The following is a 27,992-nucleotide window of genomic DNA, read 5'->3' as shown; positions in this document are numbered from 1 at the left end:
ATCTCAACTATTTTCAGAAGTATGTATTTTTGTTTGTTGAACCACTTAACACTGATTTATGAGCCATTCAAGGGTAAAGGCAAACAACTCAAGGGATGAACCAATGTTGTGTCTACAGATAAGAACGAGTTTTGGATTCTATTTTCAGGCACTTCGTTACTGGCAACCTGTCACAAAAGCAGTTCTTCCTCTTCATTTAGTCGAAAAATTGCAAAGATAACACAGTTTGACAGGCATAAAATTTTACACCCACAAGGTGTTTCCTGAATAGCTATTAGCTGAAAACTTGACATATCTCAACATGGTAAGTAATGTCCTTAAACAATCTGCGAAAGCTGGACAAGTTGAGGAAAAAAGAAGTGACACTACACCGAAAAAATAAAACTATCTTCAGGAGTTGAACAATATCTGAAAGTCGTGGTTTTTTTTTAAAAAACATTGAAAAAAATCCAGCACAAACCAGTCACTATCAGTCCTTCCCAGAGCCCAGATTTCAACATTATTGAAGCAGTGTGGGATCATCTTGACAGAGAATGGAACAAAAATCAGCCAACATCCAAAGAAGAGCTTTGAATGTCCTGCAAGAATTCCTGAAGACTACTTATAGAAATGAAAAAGCTGCCTAAGAGAGTTCTTTCTTTCGAGCTCATTAGAATTGTAAAAACTCTGTTTTTGCCTTACATATGACATTTCCATGTGTGTTTGCACATGCATGGAAATCCTTGCATCCATTTTCCTAGCAAAATATAAAGAAACGAGGGTGCTCAAGGCTTTTGCACGGTACTGAACTCTTTCTTGTGACAACTGTATTTACATCTCATCGTGCGTTAAAGTCTTATTTGTTAAGTCTTGCATGTGACTCATTTCTGCCTTTTATATATTTATGCATGCTAACATCAAAGTCCAAATATCCTGTAAGTGAACACAGCAAACTGTGATACTGCAGACTCGTCCACACTAGAAAGCTAGTATGTGAAGAATTCAGTCAGTAAGGTCAAGCTTCAAGCTGGTGCAAAGCTAAAGTAGGATTGTGTGATTCTGTGAAGTCTCATTTTTCATTTTGCACACCTGCGGTTGAATGAATTTGGGTTACAGCTGCACAGGAAGTGCAGTAATAGCGCTTCTTTTTTTTTCTTTTTTTTTTTGGGGGGGTTCAGCTCTGCACAAACATACACACTAAGAGTTAACCCAAAGGTGAAGTAACCAGACTCTATTGGAAAAACCGTGAGCTCAGACCTTTGAATTGGTGTTAATAAAGCAAACGCATCAGAACCAGCTTTTAAAGTGTGCAGACTCTATTTGTGCCTTTACTTTCCTATGAGGCACCTGAATTTCCTTTAACTGCTCCTCAACCATATTTACTCACACCCCTGTGTGAATCTCCTCTGGGTTATTTTTGTCAGCAACATTGATATCTGAATTCACCCATCTCAAGTGTCACCCCTTCTTCAAGGTGGCGCTCACTTTAGCTGCCAGATGGACCCCGACTCTCATCGAGCCTCATTTCACCCCTGTAACTGCCCTCCCTCCCTCCCTCCATTATTCCCTCCAGGGCTATTTTTAGCAACAGTGCTGACATCACAGGACAGAGGAGGCTGATGCTCCTCAGAGTGACCCTCCCTTCCAGCGCTGCTGTGTCTCTCTGCACTGACAGCTACATCTGTGCCCCTCTCTTACTGCCTCTCACAGTGACCACCTAATGATATATAATCCATAGATTGAAGACAGGTGATAGACGAGGCCTGTTTTTCCTCAGCTGGAAAAGATTTTGGTGTGTTTGGAGCTCGTTCTTGTTGCACTGGGCCTCTGTTTTTAACACACCGCCGCTTTAACACACCACCAATCAGTCCATCTGTGATGAAGTAATGCACCACAGAGACTGATATATGTTTATGTAACACTGTGTGTGTGTGTGTGTGTGTCATTCATAGGGGTGGGGGGTGGGTTGTGCAATACATCTTTGTGGTTGAGTGTGTGTGTATGTGTGTGAAACACAGAGGCTAAAATGCACATCCCAAAATAATGGTGAATTTCTTGCTTGTGTGTTTCTTCCTTTTTCTTTTCTTTTCTTTTTTTTTTCTTTTTTTTTTTTTTTCTTGTTCACCCCCCACCCAGTGAGCCCGTCACGTCACAGCATCTCCGAGTGGAGGATGCAGAGCATTGCACGAGACTCGGACGACAGCTCGGACGAGGAGTTCTTCGATGCTCACGGTAACTTGCTGCTCTGATTTGTAAAGTAAATGTGGAATCTGGGTGAAATGTTTCTAACCTGTTTGGCTCCCCTTTCTTCATTTCCTTTGAATGCGTCTCTTTAATCGCAGATCAGTTCTTAAGCTTCCCAGATACCCAGCATGCTTTGGGGCTACAGTTGAACTAGGTGGGTGTGCTGCGGCACCCGTTCTTCCTGCTGGATAAGTTCGGCCGAGAAGACACGAGCGAGGTGTCTCATCCCAGTATCACGTTCAAAAATCACAATCGTCTCTGCCCAACTACATTCACACAGTTCACGGTGCATCAAAGAAATAAAAGAACCCCTTTGAATAATTTACGTGTGTGTGTGTGTGTGTGTGTGTGTGTGTGTGTGTGTGTGTGTGTGTGTGTGTGTGAGGTTGAAATTCACCGTTTAGTCAATATGATGAATGAGAATAAAATTCTGCACGATGCAGTCATTGATTACACTGATACTAATTTTGCTGCATTCATTAGTTTCCACCTACCCCGAGTTTAATAGGTTGCTCGTGACACTATGAGTCACTGGAAAACAATAACTAAAATGAATTGTGTTGACGTCTAATTATTTTTTTTCATATTAACATGTGTCACAGTATTCGTGTTTATATGGATTCAGTGTGTGTGTGTGTGTGTGTGTGTGTGTGTGTGTGTGTGTGTGAGTGTGAGTGAGAGAGAAGCAAAAGCCAGATGGCCTGCTTAAAACGTCATGATTTATGAACACTTATTTAATTATGGGTAAATAAATGAGGGCATCAGAATGAGCTTATACATGTAAGTGTTTGTAAATCACATGATGCAAGTACACAAATTAAATCTGGAAAATGACTGAGTTGGCTCAGATTGCTTCCAATTTTAGGATTCTGTCTTTAAAGTTCTTGTGATCTTCTTGCAGTAACAATCACTCAAGGATTAGAAAAGCGTATGCAAGTTTATTTTTACACTCCATTTTTTTTTTAATGCAAATGAATAAAGGAGGAAAAAAAAAAGCTAAGGAGGTGAATTTGCCAATGATGGTACACGTGTAACCTGTCGTATTTAATTAACATGTTTTATTTAAATCATTGAAGGTTTATAAATAAAAAAAAATGTTGCAGTGGAATAAAGAAAATATGACATTTTTATCCAGTTTAACACTGGATGGTTGTTTATATTAATGAATAAATTAGAAGGATGTTGAAGCAACTGAGGAAACAAATGAAATAAAGGACTCTGTTGATTTCGAGTCAGAAAATTTTGTGTGTTAGGAACGATGCTACAAAAACTTGCCGCAAGCCCCTGTGAGTATTCCAGCCAAATCGTTATGAAATAAAGATTGTCATTTGATTTCCTGCGTTGATGCTGTTTATTTGTAGTGTAGCTGCTGTAGAAATAAATAGGACATGATTTGATTTTAGGTCAAATCTTGATTACCCAGCTAAAGTGAACGCTGTTGGCAAAAATCGCCCCGAGAGGAATTAAAAAGGATCTGTTTGAGGTCCTTTTATAATCACAGGTTAATGTCAGTAGATCAGTGAGACGATTCATCCATATGTGTGCATGAATTTAAGGCGCATAGTGAAATTTTTGTAGCAGGTAATCATGGAGGAAGTTAACTGTTTTTAGTTTATAGAAAATAAATTATAGTGATACAATAAATGCAAAACAACGTATACTCACTGTGTGTGGATGATCACACATGGAAACACCAAGCTTCATGTGCATTTGTGTAGGTTGTTAACTTGTAGGAAACCCTAAGGTTCCTTTTCCTTCATTCCCTTCTTTATTAGATCACTTTGACACTGACAGGGTTCATTTAGATTAATTTTTTTTTTTTTATTGTTCATTTTTAGCGGTTTGTCTTTGTTATTCTATTTTATTTGTTTGCATATTTATTTTTATATCCCATTATTTGTTGACACGCAGCAGGGTTTGTGGTTCGTGTTTAAGGACGGCATTGTGTGAGTTTGATTGGGTGAATAGGTTGTCGGGGTAAGCTGCAAACAAATTGGCCTTTCTTGGGATTAATAAAGCAATCTGGCACTCTGAATCTGAACTCTTGGTGTAATAATCCATTCAAAACCCCTGAATAGTGAATACAGTTTTAACCAATCTGTTGATCCCCCCCCCCTCACAGAGGATCTCTCTGATGGAGAGGAGGTCTTCCCGAAAGAGATTGCCAAGTGGAACTCCAATGACCTCATGGACAAGATCGAAGCTGCAGAAACGGAGGAAACTCCTGGTATGATGAACACCTCTACATGGGCAGGCACAGCCCAATGACACTTGATGTTAAATGTGTGTTTGTGTTTCTAGGTGAGCTGTTCAAGGAAATGACTGTTGATTATGAAAGAGCAACCAGCGAGGAAAGATTAGATGAGGTATGTGTGTCACATATTGACTGCCAATGCAAATAACACACCTATAACTCGCACTCCTCTGATGCCCGTCCATGTCTGGAATAAATATCCCTTACAAGCCATCTGCTGAAAGTTTCCTTCAGGACATGATTCAATTTGAGTTTAGCTGCTAAAAAACAAAAAAACATATCAGGCTTTAAACTTTGGAGGATAAGAGCCTCTCTGTCCTCTTGTGTTCAGATGCGTGGCTGTCTTAGCGGCCAAGCCGATAGCTCTCCCATTCCCACCATCACGGTAACAAGGCACCAGTCAGTAAGTAAACATTTTGGCCCCAGTGCAATGTGGGGTACAACAGTTCTTCAGACACCTCCAGTCTATTAAATGCCCCTGCCCTTATCCTTGCCGTAGCCCGAACCCAAATCCATGTGTACTCCTCAACCTCACCACCTTCTGTTCGACCCCCTCCCCCCTCCTCTGTACTTAATGGAAATGTGAAGTTTTGGATTGGAAGTAAAAGACAAAACTACACATTGTGCTGTGCTAATTAGTGTGAACTTGTCATCAGGAAGCATGGTTGTTGTTTGCTGTTAGTTGAACGGTTGTCCAGGTGAAGGTTGGCTCTGTTATGTGTCTTCATGGTTCCTCACCCCTCAATGGCTATAAAAAGCAGTTTGCCATGTAATTCATGTTCAAAACGATGGACGCAAAACGTTGCAAGTCGTACCTTTTGAATCGGTTAAAAAGTGATTTGATGCCCATTTTCAAGGCCTCGTTTATCTGTTCTTGTTTGCTTGTTTTATCACTCACAGTAAGTACGTATTCTTTGGTCATGCTGATGAAGTGAATAAACATTTTATTGGATATTTTCCCGATAGCGTGCCTTAACATTCCCGTCCATAACGCCGCTTATTAAATTTGCTGTTCTCAGGAGAGCTCTTCCCAGCAGTGTCTGCAGCCCTCCAAGATCCATGTGCTCATCTTGGTCTTGCACGGAGGGAACATCCTGGACACCGGAGGAGGCGACCAGAACAGCAAGCAGGCCGACGTCAACACAATCAGTACGGCTTTCGACACAGTCATGCGTGTTCACTATCCTGCGGCGCTGGGACGCATCGCCATCCGCTTGGTGCCCTGCCCTGCCATCTGTGCTGAGGCCTTCTCCCTAGTGTCCAAGTAAGAGCACGCGCATGCACACATTTCTCTGCAGGCTCAAAACCTCATGGATAATCATTGAAGGTTTGTGTGCAGTTAGGTTCATAATTTATTGGATGAAGACAGAATTCTTGTGGTTTTACACAACCACAGTGGAGTTTAAATCAGATAATCAATCAAGATGTGATTGAAGTGTAGACTTTCAGCTTTTATTTAAGAGGTTTGATGAAGAATTTCATTAACTGTTTAGGAATTACAGACATTTTTTACAGTCTCTAATTTTAGCTCTAAAGTAATTGGGCAAATTTACATCATTTTAAATGTAAGGATCCTAAGGCTCAGTGACTGCCTAAAATCTAGAGCCCATATACATTTTCTGTTGAAGTGCTCTGGTGAACCTTTACTACAAACACTTGAGTTGCTGCTTGTTTAATAACTGAAAAGCTGTGCCTTTGAGCTGAGAACAGGTGACTGACTCCGCTATTGAAAAATATCATATTTCTGTACCCTGAGAAACTCTTGGGTTGCTCTTACAGTTTGCTTTGTGTCATTGTCCATTTGCACTGTGAAGAACTGTCCGATCAGTTTTGCAGCATTTGTCTGAATCTGATCAGAGAGTGTAGCTCCATACACTTCACAGTTAATCCTGCAGCTTCTGTCAGCGGTCGCATCACCAATAAACACAAGTCCTCCAATTATACTGGCAGCCATACGTACCCATACCTACCTAAAAAAAAATGCATCTGACTTTGTTAAACCCCTCCAATTAAACTCAAAGTCTGCCTTTCAGCCACATCCTGATTTGTAATTTAAAAATAACAACAAAAATTGTGTTTGTGAAACAAATTGTGGTTCTAACCGTATTTTAGCTCGATAGCTGTTTACTTATGATGGAAGAGGTCCAGGTGCAGCTCGTGACTCTTGTCCTCTCTTCCTGCGTTTATTTATTCTCCCGTGTGCATGCCTTGGGTTTTAAATTTCATAATTTGATTTTTATCCACTAATGTTCTCACAGCTTGAGCCCTTACAGCTACGATGAAGGTTGTCTGTCCAGCAGCCAGGACCACATCCCGCTGGCAGCCCTGCCTCTCCTCGCCACCTCTTCTCCACAGTACCAGGATGCTGTGGCCACCGTCATCTTCCGAGCCAACCAGGTGTATGCGGACTTCATAAAATCTCTGGACGGGGCTTCTTTCTCCGGCCAGGTCAGATACCGATGGGGTTTGTTGTTCTTGTATGCTGTTTAATAAAGAATTGGAGTCATTAGAGTTGAACCAGCTGTACTTTTTGGAGCCACATTATCCTTACATCCAGCGTGTAACTGCGGAAGTCTTTTCAGGTGATCCTGAACCCCACGCATATATGTAATAAATATTTTTCATCCTTTAACTCTCCAGGTTTGCCTCATTGGGGACTGTGTGGGAGGAATCTTGGGCTTTGATGCTCTGTGCAGCAGCAATCAAACAGTAAATGAGAGCCAGAACAGCAGTCGCAGGGGCAGTGTCATTAGCGTACAGGTAAGCGAGACATCCTCCAGCATTAATGAATGCACGGCGACAGTCTCGGCTCATCCTAAACAGTGCCTGGAACACTCCTGTGTGCACCTTTAACCTGTTTTGTTCTTCTTAATTGGCTCATTTGTTGATATTTTTTTCTTAAGGTGCTGGAAGTTTTAATGACACATTTTCACAAATTTCCCCTGCAGGACCAGGATCTTCTCTCTCCTGGCATCATTGTCAACAGCGGACACGGATCAGCATCTCCAACCTTGGAGGGCAGCCGCCACCTCAGTCGCAGCAACATCGATATCCCACGTACCAGCGCAGGCGACGACACCAAGAGACAGCTGCCTCGGAAGAGAAGTGACTCTTCCACCTACGAGCTGGACACCATAAAGCAGCACCAGGCTTTCCTGTCCAGGTGTGTCGTCCGTGGGAGGACAAACTCTTTATGTGGAATGAACTTCTTTTGTCCTTTTGTCATGCACTGTCAGAATATGTTTTATTTTTAGTTCCAGGCACGGAAGTGACTTTGTGTTGTCCTCCCAGCTTACATTCCAGTGTCCTGCGGAACGACACAACCTCCCGAAGGTCGAGCAGTAGCACAATGCTGGATGGAGGCTCCCTGGGGAAATTTGACTTCGAAGTGTCCGACTTTTTCCTCTTTGGCTCTCCACTTGGCTTGGTACTTGCCCTGAGAAAGACTGTGATCCCTATGTTAGATGGTGAGCTTCAATTACCAGGCTTTGTACTATCTGTAAAGTGAAAGGTTTGCCCCAGATGGAAATCTGCTTATTACTATAGACACCTATAGACCAGGCTGTCATCAAAATATGCTTGAATTCTTCCCTTCCTCTTTCTTATGTCTCTGGTTTCATTTCTCCCCCTAGTGGCCCAGCTACGACCTGCCTGTCAGCAGGTTTATAATCTGTTCCACCCCGCTGATCCTTCAGCCTCCCGCCTCGAACCTCTGCTGGAGCGGAAATTTCACCTCCTCCCTCCGTTCAGCGTGCCCCGTTACCAACGCTTTCCCCTGGGAGATGGAAACTCCGCCCTGCTGGGTGAGCTCTTTTTACAGATGATAGATGAAAGGCCACGTTAATGTGAAGCTTTCAGTCTTTGTACGTCTGTCTTGGATGCACACACACGAATGCAAAATACCCTTTAAAAAAAAAACCCAGCAACAACCACTTAAGATCACATCACCTGATGCTTCAGATGCTGATTTTAACCCACTGTCCTTTTTCCCATGGATGCACACCATAGATGGCTTAAAGATGCCTTAGTAGCATGCGTTGAGTTCATTTACAAAGTAGACACTGCCTGAAAGAAAAATACACGCTTTTCTACTGTTTGTGCTTCGGCATGTTTTGTGAAGCAGTTTATTAATCTCGGTGTTGTCACAGTCCCACTGGTGGTTTCTGTTTGGACTGATCTTTATAGCGGAGGATGCCTACCCTGTTTATACAATTACATGTCTGATGTTCTCGAAGAAAACGCACACAGAATTTAATAAGATCTTTAATGAGGAGAAATTTCTTTTTTTTTTTTAAAAAGATATCTAACATTATTGAATCAGGAACTGAGGCTTAGTAAGGATGGAAACCGGGGTTAATAAAGATGTTTAATATGGTTAAGATGTTTCTTAATTACTTCAGACCAGAGTTTTTGTGTTCCCTGGTGGTCATGGCCTCCATCAGATCAGCTACCAATGACCATCTTCAGGCCTTCCAACATTTTTTTTATAGCGATGAAGTTTCAAAGACAATTTCAAGATCACTGTTAAGGCAAGAGAGTTCAAATGATTTCATAAATAGCATATTGCAGGCTTTTTCTAATCTTAGAACAGGGTCATATGTCAGCTTATTGTGTCTCTGAGGAGCAGCTGTGGTCCAGGAAAAAGTGAGCTCCACTAAGGGCTTGACTCTTGTTCCTTGTTCAGTTCTTGCTTCATATGTTTTTGTCTTCCTTGTCTTCTTTCCTTCCTCCTCTCTTGGCCTCCTGTCTCCATATCCGTGTACCTTGCTCTCTACCTCTAAAACCTCCTCCCCCGACTTCTGCCCCTCCACCCACCCCCCTCTGTAGTGGAGACAGTCCAGAGCAACGCTCAGCTGCTGCTTGACAGCGGGCCTCTCCTGTCCCTTCGCTGTCAGGAGACCATCAGTGAGACCTGCATCCCTGTACCTGTGCTAAACTGGCAGGAGGGCTCCCTCAAAGCCACACCCGCCACTATGGAGTGTGTGTAGCCTCTCCCATTCACCTCTATCTGTTCCCAACCCTCATTCGCCGTATCTCTGTCGTCCCTGTGTTCGTCCCTCTCGCCATTACGTCGAGATGCTCAGATTCCAGGCCACCTCTTACACTCTTTGAGTATGTCCATGCTGTCATTTCAGTGTCTCCAAATACTGATAAATACATATATATTTGACCTTTTGGCATCGTGTCTTCTGGTTTACAATTTAAAAAGAAATGTAGCCAATTGGAACATCAAGTCATGGAAATACTCGAGACAAATCTGCTAAGCATCTCTTGTGGTGCTGTGTTTTGCTTTGTGCCAAGACATTTTCATGACAGAGTTTGGAAGATGCAAGCGTCTGTGTTTGTGTGCTGCGGTTTTAAGGCCGGTTTCAGTGTATTTGCATCATCTCTGTAATATTAGCTGATTTGTGGTGACATAGGGTTTTTTGTTTCCTTTTTTTTTTTTTTTTTTAATACTGTTTTTTTGAATTTCCAAAAAAAGGTTTTGATGTGCTGCTTGTGACGTGTTTGTGCAGTGGACTTGGAGCTCTGTGTGTACATGCTAAACAGACTGAAGCCTGTGCTGCTTCTTGTGATACTAGTCAGAGGTCTTGTGATTTTACTAAATCTCTGACGTTATTTTATTTTCAAGACATTAGAATAGGCTCTGAATTTAAAAATCACCTCCATAACACACACTAATATTACTGTAGAAGACGTGGATATTTGTGATTTTACATTCACTGTGTGTTTAATGTCTTCATTTACCAGTCACGTGTTGATCGGTGAAGAAATGTGACCGGGGCCTCGCCGCCTGCTGTCACATTTCTCACCTGCATTCCCCCTCCTCCCCCAACCGTCACCGTGAGTTCCCCCTTACCTGTGTCTCTGTCTAATGGGATCTCCTTGTTTGGGCTCAATAGCGGATGTTGTTCAGTCTCATGGTGGTGTCTTCATGGACAGTTCGTACCCCTCATCCCCCGTAACGGGCCCCCTCTCCCGGGGCCAGCGGAGGGCCAGTGAGGTCAGCATTGCCAGCCAGGTCTCAGGAATGGCAGACAGTTACACTGCCACCAACATAGCCAACAGTAAGTGCTCTCAATACCAAACAGTCTCTCTTTCTCTCTTCCTTCCACTCACACAAACACTCTTCTAGTAATTCTCCCGCTTTCTCTCACATTCAGCCCAACTTTTATCTGCTTTTATCTGTCCTAGTTTCTCTTTCCAACACCCCGACATCATTTACTCTCACTCTGACTCTACACACACCCTGCTGTCCTGCAGAAACAGTCTAGTCAGCCACGTTGAGTGTCCCGCTCCTTTTTGCTCTTTTCTGCTTTGCCAGATTTGGGATTGAAGTGAGACTCATGTAAGGTGATTTATCCATCTCCTGTTAAAACTAAGACAAGATCAGAGTCCCGGAGAAGAAACCAGCTTAGAGCCACTTTCCACTGTCTGTCTTTCTCTTACTCACTGTCTAAATGTAAATGCAATGAACGAGTGCTGCATTTAATTAATGTGGCGATGCATGTAGACACCTGTTTCCCTCAGCCATTCCTGCATTGTCGACTCCCTATTGCAGTGTTTGCTGAGATAACCGGTACTGTTTCCTCTTTGTTTGAATGTCCTTTGAATTCCTCCTCCCCCTCACCCGTTCACTTCTGTTACCAGAACATTTATTTGTGCCTCATGTTACTGCGCCTGAACACTGCTGTTCAGCCACCCACAGTATAACCCTGGAAATGTGCTTAAACTGATTACGACATGTTTCTCTTCTGCAACAGCATCACTCTGCCCCATTTACCTGAGCGGTTCCTAATATATCTTTAGGGCTTACACAGTCGCAGCTCTTTTTAAAACTCTCCAAGCTGTCCTAAACTGTCACAAGTGAATTTGTATTCATCACATCATATATGGTTTCTTTATCTTTTTGTTATTTTTGCTGTTGTTTTTCCCCCCATAGCTGAATCAAACCAGGTTAACCAATCCAAAAAATACAGTCTTTTGTCCCTACTCGCCCTATCATCACAAAACAAATTCTTCCTGAAAACTCCTCCCACGTCCCGTAAGGAAACAAAGGCTTGCCAGGCCGCAGGATCTTCTGATGCATACGTAGCGGCAGAGCTGGACGATGAGGCAGACTCTAGTGAACCTCTAAGTCCCACCGGCCAGTACGAGAACTACCGGGCAGGGCTGGACTTTGCTATATCTGATCTGGTCTCACTGGACTCCCAGGCTGAAGTGGACCAAGGTATTTTTATAAGGAAGGGAGCTACTGAAATCAGTGTGAGGCTACGGCTCTCTTCCATGTGCTGCTCTGTTTTGTGCCACAGTCAAAAGACTCAGCGCTGCTCTTCCAAAAAGCCTCTTTGCCTCCCTTTCACTTCATTTTTCTAAAATGTAATTCACAGCGATTCAGGTGCATTCACTGTCACTGATGAGGGGTAATCCATAAATCTAGATGCTGCCGGGGCTTTTAAAATCATTCATCTTTTTCACACGCAGACTAACACAAATAACCACCTTCAGCTGCTCATGTAATCAGCTCTAACTATCGGTTCCTGTTCTCAGCCTTTGGATTTGCTGATAATAACCATTATAAACTCCTTCCTTTCCCTCCTGTAGCTGAAGAACTGCTGGGATTGGTGATGAGTGTGGCTGAAATTTGAATTCAACTTCTTTCTTTTTTTGCTATAACATCAGGGGTGTTGCACCTTTCTGTGGCATCACATACCTCACGCTGGCTCTTTGAGTTTCATCTTACGTCTCTGTACCCTATTCACTCCATTCCCATTGCAGTTGCAGCACGCTGGTGGGGCACAAAGCGGCTGGACTTTGCCCTGTACTGCCCCGATGCCCTAACAGCTTTCCCCACAGTGGCTTTACCGCACCTGTTCCACGCATCATACTGGGAGTCTACTGATGTTGTGTCTTTTCTCCTGAGGCAGGTGAGTAAACAGCAATAATGAAAGTGTTAGGACTTATTCAAAAATTCTCAGTATGAATCACTGAATTGTCCCCTTTCAGGTCATGAGGCACGAAAACTCAAGCATTCTGGAGCTCGATGGAAAAGAAGTGTCTGAATTCACCCCCTCTAAACCTCGAGAAAAGTGGCTCCGCAAGAGGACTCACGTGAAGATCAGGGTGAGCATCTTATCTGGAAACAAAGTCTGTTTCAGAGAGCTTTAAAGTTTAGTCGGGGACACTACGATACCTGCCATCTAGTTACAAATCAAAAAATAGCCCTTTTGTTTTTCTTTTTTTAAATTCATTTCAATTTAAAATTTTAATAAAGCACCAAATCACAATAACTGTTGCTTCAAGGCAAAGACCCTACAATAATACAGAGAAAACGTCCAACAATCAGATGACCCCCCCCCCTATGAGCAAGCACTGGGTGACAGTGGGGAGGAAGATCTCCCTTTTAAAAGGAAGTAACTGCCGTTAGGGTTGAGGGGAAGGAGACGTGACAACACTCTGGACGACAGCCAAAGATTATTAATGACCAATTCCAACCAATATGCAAAAAAAAAAAAAGTTGTTGGTATTTGTAGACTGTTTATGTTTAAATAAAGATAAAGCAACACATCAGCATTTTCCCTTTGTTTCTTCTGCATTGACAGAACGTGACCGCCAACCACAGAGTGAATGATGCCGTCTTCACTGAAGATGGCCAGCAGGTCTTGACAGGCCGCTTCATGTACGGCCCTCTGGACATGGTGACTTTGGCCGGGGAGAAGGTGAACATGCTTCTGTCTTTAGTAGCTCACCTGCTGTTAGAGATACCTGGGAAATCTGGGTTTGAGCTTTTTTTTTATTTTTTATTTTTTTTAAGTTCACTTCTAAGTGGATTTTAAGTCTCATACATTTGAGACATGTGTCTTATGTTTGACAAACAATCCAAAGTTCAGGTATATATAATGATTGCTGTGAAATTTTAGCTTCATAAATTTCAAGATATATTATTGAAAATTGGTCCGTTGACCCAGGACATCTTGAAATCTGAGCCACTGCTTGAGCACAAGTATGTCGCATTCACTGGCCTTACTAGAGTATTCACCAGTTGGCTAGTAGAGCCCTACATTTGAGCACTCACTAATAATGTGAAACATTTAGAAAACTTTTTAATGTGAAATATTTAATCATAAAAATGAAGACAATGTTGTTTTCATTCAACTTTACCTCTGGGTTGAGGAAATATGAAAAAAACTCAAATATCTGTCGATCAGCTGCATTGAAACGCTTTTGTTTCCTTTTCATTCCTGCGCAGGTCGACCTCCACATCATGACCCAGCCACCATCGGGAGAATGGGTGTACTTCAACACCGAGGTGACCAACAGCAGCGGGCGCGTGTCTTTTGTCATCCCAGAGGACAAGCGTCTGGGAATCGGCGTGTACCCGGTTAAAATGGTGGTCAGGTGAGATTAGCCTGGTACCAAACTGTTATTGTATTTTATATATTCAAGCTTTTTGTCCGTTTATCTTCACAGAGCCTGGTTTCCATTTGACTTTTAGCTCACTTTATTGCAGCTCATTTTTTCTTTAATCTTTTGGTTTCCATTTCCTTACTCTTTTTCTTTTTATTCACCAGGGGTGACCACACGTTCGCTGACAGCTACCTGACAGTTGTTCCACGTAGCACGGAGTTCGTAGTGTTCAGCATCGATGGTTCATTTGCTGCCAGCGTTTCGATCATGGGCAGTGATCCCAAAGTGCGAGCTGGAGCTGTAGATGTTGTCAGGTAGCTGGCTGCTCTACCTCTCCTGTTTTCTTGGCTTCACATATTTTCTCCCTGATTGAACTTTAAGATCTGGTGTGTCCTGCTGCTTCTCCTTATTTCAGGCACTGGCAGGATTTAGGCTATCTGATCATCTACGTGACCGGACGGCCAGACATGCAGAAGCAACGGGTAGTGGCCTGGTTGTCTCAGCACAACTTCCCTCATGGCATTGTCTCCTTTTGCGATGGCCTGGTCCACGACCCGCTCAGGCACAAGGCCAACTTCCTCAAGTCTTTGACAGAGGTCAGAGTGGGGATGGGAGAGGGGACAGTGAGTGTTTTAAATAAAGAACCGAAGCGACAAATGCTGACAACCCGTTATTATTTTAAAAATGTACCCATTTGTTTAGAAGAAGCCAGGATTGAACATTTCTCGTCTTCATTTCTCCGATTTCAGGCACACATGAAGATTTTTGCTGGCTATGGATCAACCAAAGACATCTCAGTCTACACCTCCATTGGCCTCCCTTCTTCTCAAATATACATTGTTGGCAGACCTTCTAAGAAGATGCAGCACCAGTGCCAGGTATCACTTTCTGCAAACGACCCTGTTAATAGTCTCTTCTCACATTAAAAAAAAAAAAAACTAAAGTAAAAGCTCAAGTCACCGCAAAATGTGTTGCTTTTTAGTTGACAGTTGTTTCTCTGATCCTTCAACAGTTCATCACAGAGGGATACGCAGCTCATCTGTCCCAGCTGGAGTACAACCATCGCTCTCGGCCAGCCAAGACCACCAGTGCACGCATGGTGCTACGCAAAGGCAGCTTTGGCTTGGGAGCAAACAGTGACTTCTTGAGGAAGAGGAACCATCTGTTACGCACCATCTCCTCTCAGCCAGCCCCCAGCTCTCCGACGGGCAGCATCCACAACAGGCCGGAGCGCACGCAGAGCCAATCAGACAGCGAGCGGCTGGAGCGGGAGCGGCTGGAGCGCGCTCACAGCCACGGCCAGGGAGGGGCCCAGCGCAGCATGAGCATCACGGCCAGCTGCTGGGGCCGCAGCAGCAGCACCAAGCTGGAGCCAGGAGTTTTCAGCTCAAAATGAGACTGGAGACACGATGCAGGGTTCGGGAGAGTGACTTACAAATGCAGTGCTGAGGAAGAGACGCAAAGTGACGTGAATATAAACGCAAACAGTGGAAAGCAGTTGGCTTCTTGCACCAGATAGGTAAAATACCATAAGGAAAAAAAATCAGGTGCTATAAATCACTCTTTATAAAAACTAACACCAGTCACATTCAGCACAGATATTTATGGGCAGAGCATGAGGCAACATTCATGATAACACAGACCAACATTTCAAGAAGTGTTGCCCCAAGGCGGGAAAGTGCACACAACCAAATAAAGCTAATATTGTAGGGATCCAGGCTGTTTGTACTGTTTAGTAAATATTTATTAGTCTTGAATACAAGGTCAGTTTTGCTCCTTCAGCACATGGAGACAGTTACTTACACACACACACACACACACACACACAAGCACGCCCCATGCAAACAACACAGAGTTGTTACAGTAGCAGCTGTAACCAACTAACGTGACCAATGCAAGCACAACAACGACTACAGAGACGAACTTTGTTTATAGCAGTTTTAAAGCTGCGTCCTTTTTAACGCGATGATCAGGTACGTTCCAGTCAGAGAGCGGAGCTGAGAATCAGGTGAAGCTGATTCGTCAATTTAGTGTACACACGGAAACAATCGAGAAGCCAAAATTAATTTTTGTTAGATTTCTTTTTTTAAGGAACACCGAACAGATTTAACCCTCTCAAGGCAGGCGTTGCAGATTTGCAACAGTTAAAAGCTAACAACCTGATTACCCCACATACATATTTTATGAGGTTTTTTTACTCAGAAGTACCACTGCAGGTGTTCTTTTGTGCATTAGCAACAAAAACTTAATTTGAGCCTGAGAGGGTTAACATCTTTACACTCCCGTTCTGCTTGTTTTCTGGTCGCCCCTTAGACACGAAGAATCATGTAACGCAACACGAAGCAAAGCGCGTAATTACCCTTTAACTGTGGCTGCAGCTGAAACTGTTCTTGGGTTTTATTGCATCTCACACTTCACTTTATGCCATCGCTGCCGTACCCTCCTGAATGAGTAGCGTGCAGCTCTGCTATAGGGAAAAGCAGTACTGTAAGGGAAAGTGCCAAAGTGAAGCAGTGCTGAAGGATAAGCCGTCTGTGGATGCAGAGGAAAGGAGGGCTCTCCTGTGTAAAAACAGAAACATAATAAATGGGTTAGTTTGTGTAAGTATGTAGTTGAATGCCTTAACAAGGCTTGTACATAATTGTTACATTACAGTGCAGATCTGGTATCTGGTCCACTGAAGATCAGTTTCAAGTGTCTTCTTTACTCTGGGGGTAAACACCATCTCATTCAGGATATACTTTATTGATTGATGATACTTGTTGTTATTTAAGACTATAGAAATTTTAAAATGTATGGATTTTTTTCGTGAACAAAATGTGTTTTAAGATTACTTTATCTATGATGTGTTGTTTTTTTTTTTTCCCCCTCTTTCCTTCAAACTTCAGTTGCAGCAACCAAACCTCAGAGGTCTTTGCCTGGCACAGTGTTGTATTTCTGTTATTTTATCTCTCAGATCACCAGAGTTGTATCAACAGAACTTGTGTCAAAATATTTTTTGTTTTTGTTATTAACTTTTTTTGGGGGGGTTCAGGATATGGCTTGTCTCTCTCTTGTTTATCCCCAAGCTGTAAAATGAGGTGTTGAATGTTCTCATAGATAATCCTCCTTAGGTTAAGGTCTCTTTCTCTGTGTTGCTGCGCCTTTAGGAAAAGAAATGTGCAAATTGTAAATCCTGTACAATACGCTGTTGAAAGTAGGAACACAGAGCTAAGATTTTGCTTTAATACCGTTGGCCATTTATTTTCTAAAGCTGGTTTAAAAACAAAGTTGTGATTTATTCATTTAAATAACATTTATTTGTACCTCTAGTAATCATGTACAGACAGAGCTGACAGCAGTGGACCAATATGGGCTCAGACACGAGGGGGAAACGTGCAATATTCCCGAGTAGCACCACCAGATCTTACAGACTGTTGAGGAAACACGTCACAGTGCATTGACAATCAGGTGAACAGGCACATGGTCTACAGACGTCAAATTGCAGAGGGTAACTCACCTTAAAACGGCACTGCCCTAATTTTGGCTGTCGGGTTTTCTCCTGCAGAGAGACACGCTGTTTTGTTGTGATGTTTCCATTTTAATATATGGGCATCTAGACAGACACACTTAATATTTATAAAACAGTCAGCCTGGTAACAAAACAAATGGTTTACATAAGTGCAATGAACAGCACGTTTACAGATGATGTAACCTTCAGTTTGCGTTGGCCCTCTTCAGAGGTGTCATTTTAAAATTAGCGGTCCTTTTAGAGGCTTCACTTTGTGATGCAGTTGAATTGTATTGTGCTGAGATGTGTTTCTAAACATTTCATCCACTTCACATTTTCAATAGACGACGTAAGACATCCTAGATCAAAGGCACCTGTAACCTCTTTAATCAGCAATGATTTTATTTTATATTTTTGTCAGCTGGTTGAGGAGAGTGTGACTCATGCTGTACTTCTGTCCCTCTGCATTTTGACCTTGACAAGAATCGGCTTAAAGCCATAACTCTTTAAAAAAACAAAACAAAAAAGAAAAGGAACAGGAAAAAAGCTGCTTGTTGAAGAATAGCTCTTTGTACATTTATTGTAACTTGAAAACAAAAAAAGGACAGTCAGTCCTGGAAAACATGCAGTCATCTAACATTTTCAGCTACTGAACCATGCTCCCTGATCTGAAACGCCTGGATATTAAAAATCCAGAGAAGCGATCCGTGCAGTTTTTGCCACCTCTGGGCAGACGATCGCTTTGATTCTGCTACCAACACACACATTACCAGAGGCCTTACATTTCCCGTTTTACTGCCTTACATTGACCATTGTGCGGCGAGAACGTACGCCGATCACGCCCCGAACAGACTTCACGTTGAAGGACGTTGTTCGTGTTACTTTGTGGGAAAAGATGGAGGCCATATTTTCTAAACAGGACTTTGGTTTGTTTGACTTTTTTAAAGGAAATTTATGAAGAAGAAGAGAGTGGGACATAATTCACCAACATTAGGCAATCCCATCGCTGTCTCCAGCTCCGCCTCCAACAGTTATCGTTCAAAGGCTGTATATCTGCACCACAATATCATGCTTGGAAAATATTTTACCTGTACAGGGTGTGTATCTTGTAGGTTTTGGATAACTACATTTTACCCATTCCCTTGTGTTTTTATGTACAGTGTATAAAGAACATATAAAGAACAACTAAGGCATTTGGGCTTTTTTTTTCTTCCCCACTGAGTTGAAACGAGGATGTTTTTTTTTTTTTTGGTTGTTTTTTATGAGAGCAAGAACTGAAGTCAGACTTTACTTTCACAAAGAAATGGAGATTTATTTAGAGAAATTAAAAAAAAAAAAAAAATTGAGATACAAATGTAAGACAACCATGAGGTGGTGTGAGAAGGTGATATCAGACAGCTGAACTGGACGCTTATCTGGGATTAATCATTACTTAAAGCAAAGATTTTGCACAATAATTAAATTAAATGAAACTTTTCTATGAAGCTCAGTGTTACAGAAAATCAGTAGCAATGTCTTTTGTTGAAATCAAAAATCTACTATAACAGAATCCCAGTAAGATCCTTGTTGTCAGCAGTTTTATGTAGGCACTACTTTCTATCTACTCGATTACATCTGACAGCCATTAAAAGCAGCTCACTATGACTTCTACCGTGTGTACCTCAGGAGAGCATCACAGTATTATTTTGCTATCACTATTATTTGATATGAAGTGCATTTCAGTACACTGACGAGTTGCTTTCTGCAGAGCTGTTTAGTGAAGGTGCTCTCAGGCTGATGAAGCTGAAGGTGACATCATCTTCTACCTGTTGATGCCCAGTTTTCTCTGGAAGGCATCCCCGTCTCCCTTCGTAGCTTGCTGTGAGATGAATAAAGTCTAGCTGTTAACAGTTATAACGGCACATTACTGCAATTACAGCTGAAAGGTTTCTGTCATACCTTGTTGATGTCTTTTTGTTTCTCCCGGCTGACTATCTCCTCTATGATCTCCCCCTCTCCTCTCACCAGTCTGTAAGACAGCAGAGGGGAAAAAGATCACCAGTTTAACCAGGGTGGGTGAATTCTTCCTCCAAACTCCCACTCTTGTGGCACGCTTTCCCCTGCTTACCTTGTCCTCCCTGTTTCAGGGTCCACCACCCTGCGGATCACGCTCTGCCTGGCTTCGTACTCCTCTTTGGTGAGGGGCCTCTTAGTGGAGAGACGGGCCTTCTGCTCATCTGTCATGACTGGAGAGGCAAAAATTCACCAGATTCATTTTTGGAAAAAAGAGAGGAGGGAAATAACCAGATAACGATATCAGAATGAATATCAGAATTGATGGTACTACATATACTTTGAGTTAATAAAGGTAAAGGCGCTTTCCTCCAGGAACTTGAGCTTCCTCACACAGTCCTAAAACACGCATGGTGATTCTAACATATGTGTGAGGTAGATAAAGTGCTTAAAGTTTACAAAGTAAATGCTGAATGAATGTATGGTTGAAAAGTGACTTTTAGTCTAAAATTTAGGCTGGCAACAAATGCAAGTGACAAGTAGACTGATTGGGATTTGATTTACCAAGACCATCAGAATGAACTAGATGTGAAAAAAAAAAAAAAAAACATTTTTAGTTAACTAAAAAGGAAATACACATTGGGCCACAGCTCTTAATTTAAACCCAGGTGCTTTCAGTGCCAGAAACGCCTACCTATGCAGTCTCTTTACAAGCATTTGTGAAAGAAGGGTCATTCTAAAGAGCCTGAGTGTGGTGCTGTAACAGAATGCCGCTGTACCAACAAGTCAGTTTGTGAAATCAACTTGTGATGGTCAAATTATTAAAAAAAATAATAAAAAATCAATCTTTCTACAAATCAAAGATCTTCAAAAACGGGATCTCAATGTCGTCTGTTAACATCACCACTATAAACAAGAAGGGTTCAGAGCCAATGTAATCTCGCTCCACCTTGAACCCATCTGCAACTCCTACCGCTGGTGTCCTCATTCATGCTCCCCATCAAATGCTTTATTTAGATCTATAAAGAAAGAGTGCAGCTCCTTCTGACCTCCTTTAAACGTCTCCATTGACACTCTCAAAGCAAACATCACATCTGTAGTGCTCTTTCTCTGAATGAGGTCATGGTGCTGCTCATCACCTCTCTTCTAAACCCAGCTTCAACAACTCATTCCCGCAGCTTTGTGGCCTGCCAGCATTATCCTGCTCTGCAGTGCACTACTTCTTAGACTAGGAAGTAATGTGTCCTAATAAGTCCTTATGTTTCACAAGCTGCGAAACAAATCCCACTCTTGATTTATCAAATATAAAAAACACCGTTATTTTGTTGTGTCAGACTTTGCGTGACCAGCTGATCCACTGAAGTGAAGTGTGGGGTTGTGTGTGATGTCCTACCAGGCCCGAGCTCCACGGCCCCCTCCTCAGTTTGCCACACCTCCAGGTAGGATGGAGGTTTCTCTGCTGGGCTCTGCTTTATCTCTGCCTTCTTCTTCATCTTCTTCTCCTTTTTCTTCAACTTCTTCTTCTCCTTCTTGATCTGCTTCTTCAGTTTCGCCTTCTTCTTCTTCAGCTGCTGCTTTTTCTTTTTCTTCTTCTTGGCTTCGCTCTTCTTCTTCTCATCGCTTGACGAGGATGACGACGATGAGGAGGAAGGGGTGGATGAGGAAGATGAGGAAGAAGAAGACGAGTGCCTTCTGCGCTTCTTTTGTGTTTTCTCATCTGGGGGAGAAACAGAGAATATAACCCAATGATGAGGTTGATTTTCCTGTGAATGCTAGCATTTCATTTTCCAACCTTTGCTCCTGTGCAACGTCTTCTTTCTGCTCCGACTCCTGCTGTTGGAGGAGGAAGACGAAGATGATGGAGAGGAGGAAGAGGAGGACGAGGATCGTCTCCGTTTCTTCTTCTCGTGTTTTTTCTCTCTGCTAGCTCTGTCGGATGGTCTGCTGCGGTCCATGGCTCACAGAACAACTGTTTACAGACCGTACTGAACGACAAACACGGAAGTGTGCACGTCAAATTCCTTCCGTCGCCTTCTCGGATTGAGGAACCTAGTTCCCACTTCATTTTTATTATTATTATTATTATTATTATTAATGCTAAATGTACCTGTATATTGTTTACATGATCGAAATAAATTAACAATTATTATAGTTGCAGTGTTTTATTATGAAACACTTTGCAAGGTAATAGACTCACTGTCATCTACACATCTCAAACTAATACACCAAAGTGTCGTCATCTTTAAACACATCTTTATTAAATACATTCCGTTATTATTATCTTATTTAATTTGAGATATTTATTAATTAAATAATTCCAGTCTGTTTTGGTTCATTTCCAAATACCAGACTGCTACAGCCCACTTAACAACCAAAAAAAAATCCCCTGGGGCTCACCCAAATTATAAATCTTCACTCTAATGAAAGTACAGGACGAAGTATTTCCTTGAAAATTTTATTCAAATAAACAAACTCCCTGCAACTGGGACAAACTTCAACACAAGAGCAGAAAATTAAAAGTAATGAGTACTATCAAACTATCCACTTCTTTTTACTAGTTTTTTTTATTTATTCATTTTTTTTATTCACTTTATATAAATGAATGTACATAAATGTAACTGACCACAAAGAATTAATGCAGTTCTGAAGGTAAAAAGAGGGGCCAACCCATTGCTAGGAAAGTATACCTAATAATGTCCACTGAGTGTATGCTGTCAATTTTAATTAAGACTGAGGTCATTGTCCTTTGTTTTAAGCTACATTTTGAAACAAAGTAAAAACACATATTTAATTTTAGTGAATACGCAAATCCCCCAGATCTCCCTTCTGATTTCAGTCAGTCTTAATTAGTTTTTGTATATTCAGTAAATCTGAGACGGAGCGCCAAACTCAGTGAACTCAAACTTTACTGCTCTTCAACTCCAAGATCATTCCTCGAGGCGAGAGGTGCATCCAGTTACAGCAAAACAGGAAAAGAAAAGAACTAGAAAGAAGTGCAGGAAACACGGACATCATTTACTTGGCGGTTAAAAAGTAACAGAAAAACATCATTAGGAGACATTTGTAGTATTTATTTCAAAGATTTCTCAAAGGCAATTGTGAATCTTTAAAGCTTGTATACGGATATACATACTTGCCCCTGATGACATTAGCCCTTATCACCCTTTGCACATCAGGATAAACTAATAGAAAGACATACAGCAGAAAGGCTTCAGTCACCCGGCAAGCTAATCCTCACCACCCGGTTTCACTCATGTTCAAACACTGTGTCAATGTACCAATAAATAACATAATCTCAGAAAATTCTTTAAAACCTTGCACAATGCAAATGATAAATACTGAAAACACTGTTACATTAAACATGCTGCTGCATCAGTGAATGTAACAGTCTAATTATGGCTGGACCTGGAGTCATGAAAGGTTAACGACATCAGCAGAAAGAGATCCATAAGGCTATCATCTTTCCAGTCCATGTGCAAGGGGAGCATGGCAGGTTGCTCCAAGTAAAAAAAATAAATAAATAATAACGGTAGTGTTGGGAAGGTGGAGAGTGGGCTCGTCGGTGGAATGTGTCACTGTTGCTGGGATGTGGTCTTGATCCAATTAGGACGCAACAGCCATGCGGATCCTCTGTGGGGGACACAGGAGGACATTCTTGGCTGCTTTGACAGTGTTTTTCATCAGCATCGCCACAGTCATCGGGCCAACGCCTCCTGGCACTGGGGTGATGAATCCCGCCTTCTGTCTCACACCTGAAAGTGCACAGGAAAAGTATGACGATTAAGACCTTATACACTAGAGCTGGGCGATAGAACGATAACGATATGTATCGCGATATAACTTTTACTCGATAGAGAAATTAAGCTATCGCGATAGACCTCGCCGCTCTTGTCCTCTTAAAAAAAAAAAAAAAAAAAAAAAAAAAAAGGTCAGCCGATTCAAATTCAGTAGCGCAGAGCCGAACCAATCACAGCCGCAGCGTCACGTCGCGTGACTTGTTACGTACAGCACAAGTGCCAAGCCGCACGTGTGTTTGTTTGGGAAGCAGCCAGCAGGTAATGGAGCCAGCGCATAATGGGGGAAATGAGTGACTAGAAAAATCAACCGAGCGTGACCGAAGAGAAAACAGACGATGGTTCCAATGCCGGAGAGATTGTCGAACGGAAGAGCCAAAGAAGTTCCGTAGTGTGAAGGTATTTCGGCTATTTCAAGTCTGACAAAAAACAGAGTAGCGTGCACTGTAAATTGTGCCGAAAGCAAGTCTGGAAATACAATAAACTGGTGCATGCGTCACACTGTGCGCCGCGTTATTGTTTCGGTGAAATGAATTTCTACAATACTGTTACTGTTAATTCTACTCTCTGCAGTGTTTAAATGCTTACACATACACACAGTTACTGTCCCTCCACACATACGACTGGGTTCTGCTTCTATGCCGCAGCTTTGTTTACTTTTTCCCACCGAGGCTTCTAGACTTCTGATTGGCCAACATTTCTGCACGGTTAGGAATCTAGCGCCACCTGCTGCTTTGGCATGTTCATAGCAGCGTTTTCCTTCATTTCTGCCTTTATGTGTGGACGGGATTATTTTTTAAAACGAAAACGGAAAATCTCCGTTTTCAAAAATACCCGTGTACGTGTGGACGTAGCCTCAGTCTCTGACTGGAAGCGCTAATTCGTCATTCGGCTTTTGTCAGACTAAAGTAACTGTTAAAACTGTTTGAAAAGCTAAGCTATACAACAAGGAGAGATTGAGAATTTCCTTTTAGTTCTCAGTTTATTTGATATTGACAAAAGTTAGTCAGTTTTGTCTGTTCTTCTGTAAAACAAACTAAGATTTATTTTTAGAATTAATATTTTGTTTCTAAGTGGAATTGACAATTTAGTCTGTTTCATTTGTTCTATTTTGAAACTTAAACGCTTTAGCGGCTGCCTTTTGTGTAGTTTGCAATATTTGCCTTTATTTATCTGAAAAAGTCTCATGTTCCTTAAGTACATCTACCCTGTTGAACTTATTATGGGAAATAAATATTTAAAAACAAGCTGCTGATTATTTCACATTTTACTTGTGAGCAACGGCACATTTAAATCTTACAAATATAGTTATTTGGCTTATATCGTGATAGATATCGTTATCGCCTGAAATGAAAAAAACATATCGTGATATGAAAAAATCTCATATCGCCCAGCTCTATTAAACACCAAATGGAACTTTCCAGAAATCAGGTCCTCCTTCCATCATCGTGTGTATAAATATAATTTAAACAACATAAAGGTCACTTTATAAATAACACGGGTAATGAGGCAACATGATGCCAAGTATGTGCTCCAGAAACATGATCACGTTCAGCTTCCAAGAAGCAAAGTATAAGTCTGTGCCAAATGTTTGTTTATCAAACATTTATTTATTCCCTTTCCTCCATGAAGGAAGCGACGTCATTGGTTCGTTTTGCTAGCAGGATTACTCAAAGAGTTGTGCATGTATCTGCATGGATGTAAAGGAAGCTCCAGCTTGGTTGTATTAACTTTTGGATGTGAATTGCAAGTGTTCAATATGGGAAAAATCTGACATTTTGTGTCATATTGTCACATATAGAAATCTAATTAAAACAACAAACATCATTATAATGTTTTCTAGAAACTATTACAAACTAATCTAGCTCCAGAACAACGACAAAGCTAGCAGGTCACACTGCTTAATCTTCGAATTTGGGCGTTTTCAGTCCCATTGCCACAGCTGTATAAAAATCAAGCACAAAGCCATGCAGTGTGCTTTTACAAACATTTATGAAAGAGTGGGTCGCTTTAAAAAGCTCACTGAACTTGAGTGTGGTACTGTAATAGGATACAGCTGTTACAGAGCGTGCGCAGGGGAGTTGAAAAAGGTTGCCTGTAGTACATTTTATTGGAACACAATTTTAAATGCCTGTGTGGAGCACTGAGGTGTTCACATATGTTCTCCCTCTCAAGCCTTACCTTCAAAATCCACATCCCCAACCAGTCGGCTCTTTCCAGTGACGGGGTCCTGCACTCTGTTTATTCCGACGTCGATCACAGCTGCTCCCTCTTTGATCATGTCTGCAGTGATGAGGTTTGGAATCCCTGAAAGGTCAGTAACGTGCACACACGCACAAAGAGTACAGTTAGTGAAGTACAGCAAAAAGACAAAAAAGATTAACAAACAAGCCAACCAACAAACCTGCGGCAGCCACAATGATGTCAGCAATTTTAGTGTGTTGGCGAAGTTGATCCTTTGGAGTGTATCGGTGAGAAATTGTGACTGTAGCGTCACCTGCCACAGAGAACAGAGGCGTTAGGGGTGCACACGCTTTTGTTTTATCACCCAGCAATGCGCGCACACATCCTGTCCTACCTCCGGGCCTCTCGTGACGGCCGTCTGTGTGCAGCAACATGGCGATGGGCATGCCCACGTTCTTGGAGCGTCCGGCAACCACGACATTCTTCCCAAAAGTAGGAATACCTGGAAGATAAGAAAATTTGCAATCTTTTAGATAGGGTTAAAATGCTGTTGAAGAGTCTGAGAGGAAGAAGGTGGTCACTATAGTTACCTGTGCGTTTAATAATTTCCCAAACACCCCAGGGAGTGGCAGGGAGCATGGTGGACTGATCCAGGCACATGCGGCCCACGTTGACCACGTGGAAACCGTCCACATCCTTGGTTGGGGAAACTGCATTGCAAACTGCACGCTCATCGATGTGTTCTGTCCAAAGAAAAGGGAGTTACAGTCAAAACAACTTCATCAACTCGTTCTGCTCACGGTGATAAGGTCAAATTCAGTTTCTCAGAGCAAATTCTGCCTCCAGCATGAAAGAAAATCCAAGCAAGAGACAGAAGGCAGGTGGGCAGTTTTCTGCTCCAACGTAGGCGCTGCAAACACACGTTCACCAAAGCTTGCATTCAGCCGTCATACTGGATTTCTAGACACCACGCACATGTACGCAAACCCGACTCCCAATGCAGGATTTCCCAGTTTTTCTGTACCTGGCAAAGGCAGCTGTACCAGTAGACCGTCCACGCGGGGGTCGGTGTTGAGTTTATCGATCAAGTCCAGTAACTCCTCCTCACTGATGTTCGTGTGCTTGAGAATCGTCTCACTTGAGATTCCTGTGGGAGGTCGAACACACAGGCGAACATTTGCAGTTTTGCCAATCACACGTATGAGGAATGTGCACCCCAGCCTTTAAAAAAAAAAAAAAAAAAAAAAAAGGGGGAAAAAGAAAGAACCCCCCCCAAACACCTACCGACATCAGCCGCAGCCCGTGTCTTGTTCAGGACGTAGGAGTGGCTGGCTGGGTTGTCTCCCACGAGAATAACACTCAGATGGGGTCTTCGGTGGCCGGTTGAGACCCATTCCTCTAAGTCGGCCCGGACCTCATCCCTAATTTGCCGTGCGAGTTTCTTTCCTGAGATGACCACCGCCTCCTGCCTGGGAGTTGGCGAGACAATTGTGGTCAGAAGACAAGTTATTGGGCATCAAGATGCTGGGATTCATTGTTTAATTCCTGACAGATTTGTACACAGCTTTATTGAAAAGCGTTGGCCAACATGGCACAAATAACAGCACTGCGGCGCCAAAGCTAAGCCAAAATTCTTTCAACTAGGACTCATGTAAACTCATCTCAACCTTAATCCAAGCACCAGTTCTAGCCTCTAAAATTAGACATTAGACTGGGCCACATGCTTTACTACCACTTATGTTTCAATATGTATAGTAAACTGGTAGAAACAAGCAAGGAAAGTCAGGCTCTTTGAGCGTCTAACCATCAGGCACGGTCAGAGATATTCGATGGTTAAAACTCATGTACAGTATTTAGGACTGTACAGACGGCCGCCGCACCGTTTTGTCCTCTTTACACAAGTGTCAAAGATGGTTCTCCGTTATATAATGACAAGCAGAGCGCAGGGGCTAATAACTGAAGAGTAATGAGCCATCAACAGTGATGTAACCGTCACTTTTATCCTGTCCAAAGTAATTAAATCCTCAGAGAAAAGGATTGAGTGTTTTGGGGAGAATCACTGGGACCAGTGTATCAGGTCCCAGACGCAATGTGTCGAGGTTACAGGGCTAATAGAAGTTCAAATCCCCCGACAGGCTGAGGAAAGATCTCTCTTTACAAATGTTTGAATCACTCATGTTCATAATCGTTTACTCTGCACATGATAACACAGCACTAGTACCTCTCGCAGCTGAGTTTGCATAAATTTTCCTGGCATATAAATGAAATTAACTTGAAGTAACGTGATCCCACCAGATCTAATTTCACAAGCAGTGATGTAAGATAATCACACACACCCTAAATTATCAGCCTTGTGTCTTTATAAATCACGCAGATCATGTGCAGGACCCACGAGATTTAGGAGTAGTTTTTTGTGTGTGTGTGTGTGTGTGTGTGTGTGTGTGTGTGTGTGTGTGTGTGTGTGAGTGAAAGATTAGTTAATTGCATGTAGTCATACTGCACTCAGCACGTTTCCAATAAATACCTGCACATGCAGACACTTGCTGACTGGCTGCTGCAGCATTACTCTCAGCGTGTTATCAGGTTTTACAGACCATGTGATCAGATCTGCCCTGCGTCTTCATTTTTCCCCAGGTGTGCACAACTA

General features: G+C 42.3%; 3 protein-coding genes across 11 annotated transcripts in view; 1 reads left to right on the top strand and 2 right to left on the bottom strand.

Annotated features, from left to right (window-relative positions):
• Positions 1-21,057, top strand: part of LOC147317452 (membrane-associated phosphatidylinositol transfer protein 2-like) — a 46,819-nt gene extending 25,762 nt beyond the window's left edge. For 2 of the 9 annotated variants that reach the window (XM_086314389.1, XM_086314390.1), the window contains exons 7-27: positions 2,116-2,211; positions 4,346-4,450; positions 4,525-4,589; positions 4,809-4,880; positions 5,497-5,741; positions 6,736-6,925; positions 7,118-7,237; positions 7,426-7,640; positions 7,769-7,944; positions 8,110-8,280; positions 9,305-9,457; positions 10,381-10,545; positions 11,421-11,708; positions 12,257-12,405; positions 12,485-12,601; positions 13,081-13,197; positions 13,728-13,876; positions 14,050-14,199; positions 14,301-14,508; positions 14,635-14,763; positions 14,898-21,057. In XM_086314389.1, the coding sequence (XP_086170515.1) occupies positions 2,116-2,211; positions 4,346-4,450; positions 4,525-4,589; positions 4,809-4,880; positions 5,497-5,741; positions 6,736-6,925; positions 7,118-7,237; positions 7,426-7,640; positions 7,769-7,944; positions 8,110-8,280; positions 9,305-9,457; positions 10,381-10,545; positions 11,421-11,708; positions 12,257-12,405; positions 12,485-12,601; positions 13,081-13,197; positions 13,728-13,876; positions 14,050-14,199; positions 14,301-14,508; positions 14,635-14,763; positions 14,898-15,281 (3,464 nt within the window). In that variant the 3' untranslated portion in view covers positions 15,282-21,057. The remainder of the gene's footprint in view (positions 1-2,115; positions 2,212-4,345; positions 4,451-4,524; positions 4,590-4,808; positions 4,881-5,496; positions 5,742-6,735; positions 6,926-7,117; positions 7,238-7,425; positions 7,641-7,768; positions 7,945-8,109; positions 8,281-9,304; positions 9,458-10,380; positions 10,546-11,420; positions 11,709-12,256; positions 12,406-12,484; positions 12,602-13,080; positions 13,198-13,727; positions 13,877-14,049; positions 14,200-14,300; positions 14,509-14,634; positions 14,764-14,897) is intronic. The other 7 variants (XM_086314391.1, XM_086314392.1, XM_086314394.1 and 4 more) reach the window with 7 other exon arrangements.
• On the bottom strand, positions 17,614-21,388 carry arl6ip4 (ADP-ribosylation factor-like 6 interacting protein 4). The gene is made up of 5 exons (XM_086314406.1): positions 21,160-21,388; positions 20,761-21,084; positions 19,483-19,600; positions 19,314-19,383; positions 17,614-19,233 (listed from the first exon to the last, which is right to left on the bottom strand). The coding sequence occupies exons 1-5, from the start codon at positions 21,320-21,322 to the stop codon at positions 19,177-19,179; spliced, it is 732 nt and encodes a 243-aa protein (XP_086170532.1). The 5' UTR covers positions 21,323-21,388; the 3' UTR covers positions 17,614-19,176.
• Positions 21,389-21,808: 420 nt separating this feature from the next.
• mthfd2 (methylenetetrahydrofolate dehydrogenase (NADP+ dependent) 2, methenyltetrahydrofolate cyclohydrolase) overlaps positions 21,809-27,992 on the bottom strand; it is a 6,737-nt gene continuing 553 nt past the window's right edge. Inside the window, exons 2-8 of the mRNA XM_086314405.1 lie at positions 26,630-26,814; positions 26,370-26,492; positions 25,936-26,088; positions 25,740-25,847; positions 25,566-25,658; positions 25,343-25,468; positions 21,809-23,119 (exon numbers count right to left, since the gene is read on the bottom strand). Of these exons, the coding sequence (XP_086170531.1) occupies positions 22,971-23,119; positions 25,343-25,468; positions 25,566-25,658; positions 25,740-25,847; positions 25,936-26,088; positions 26,370-26,492; positions 26,630-26,814 (937 nt within the window). The 3' untranslated portion in view covers positions 21,809-22,970. The remainder of the gene's footprint in view (positions 23,120-25,342; positions 25,469-25,565; positions 25,659-25,739; positions 25,848-25,935; positions 26,089-26,369; positions 26,493-26,629; positions 26,815-27,992) is intronic.

Source organism: Aulonocara sp. 'chitande type north' Nkhata Bay, linkage group LG12 (assembly GCF_057382095.1).
Source record: "Aulonocara sp. 'chitande type north' Nkhata Bay isolate Kocher_YH1m ecotype deep benthic linkage group LG12, A_spYH_male_GT1.1, whole genome shotgun sequence".
NCBI lineage: Eukaryota > Metazoa > Chordata > Actinopteri > Cichliformes > Cichlidae > Aulonocara > Aulonocara sp. 'chitande type north' Nkhata Bay.
The sequence above is the reverse complement of the archived record's forward strand: the minus strand, read 5'-3'. Positions and strand labels throughout refer to the sequence as shown.

Bases quoted from the DNA above. Each gene is read 5' to 3' on its own strand.
- arl6ip4 (XM_086314406.1), bottom strand. From the start codon at position 21,322: ATGGACCGCAGCAGACCATCCGACAGAGCTAGCAGAGAGAAAAAACAC. The intron at 19,601-20,760 runs GTAGGACATCAC...TTGCCTCTCCAG, and splicing joins GGCCGTGGAGCTCGGGCCTG to TCATGACAGATGAGCAGAAG. The intron at 19,384-19,482 runs GTAAGCAGGGGA...GCTGTCTTACAG, and splicing joins CCTGAAACAGGGAGGACAAG to ACTGGTGAGAGGAGAGGGGG.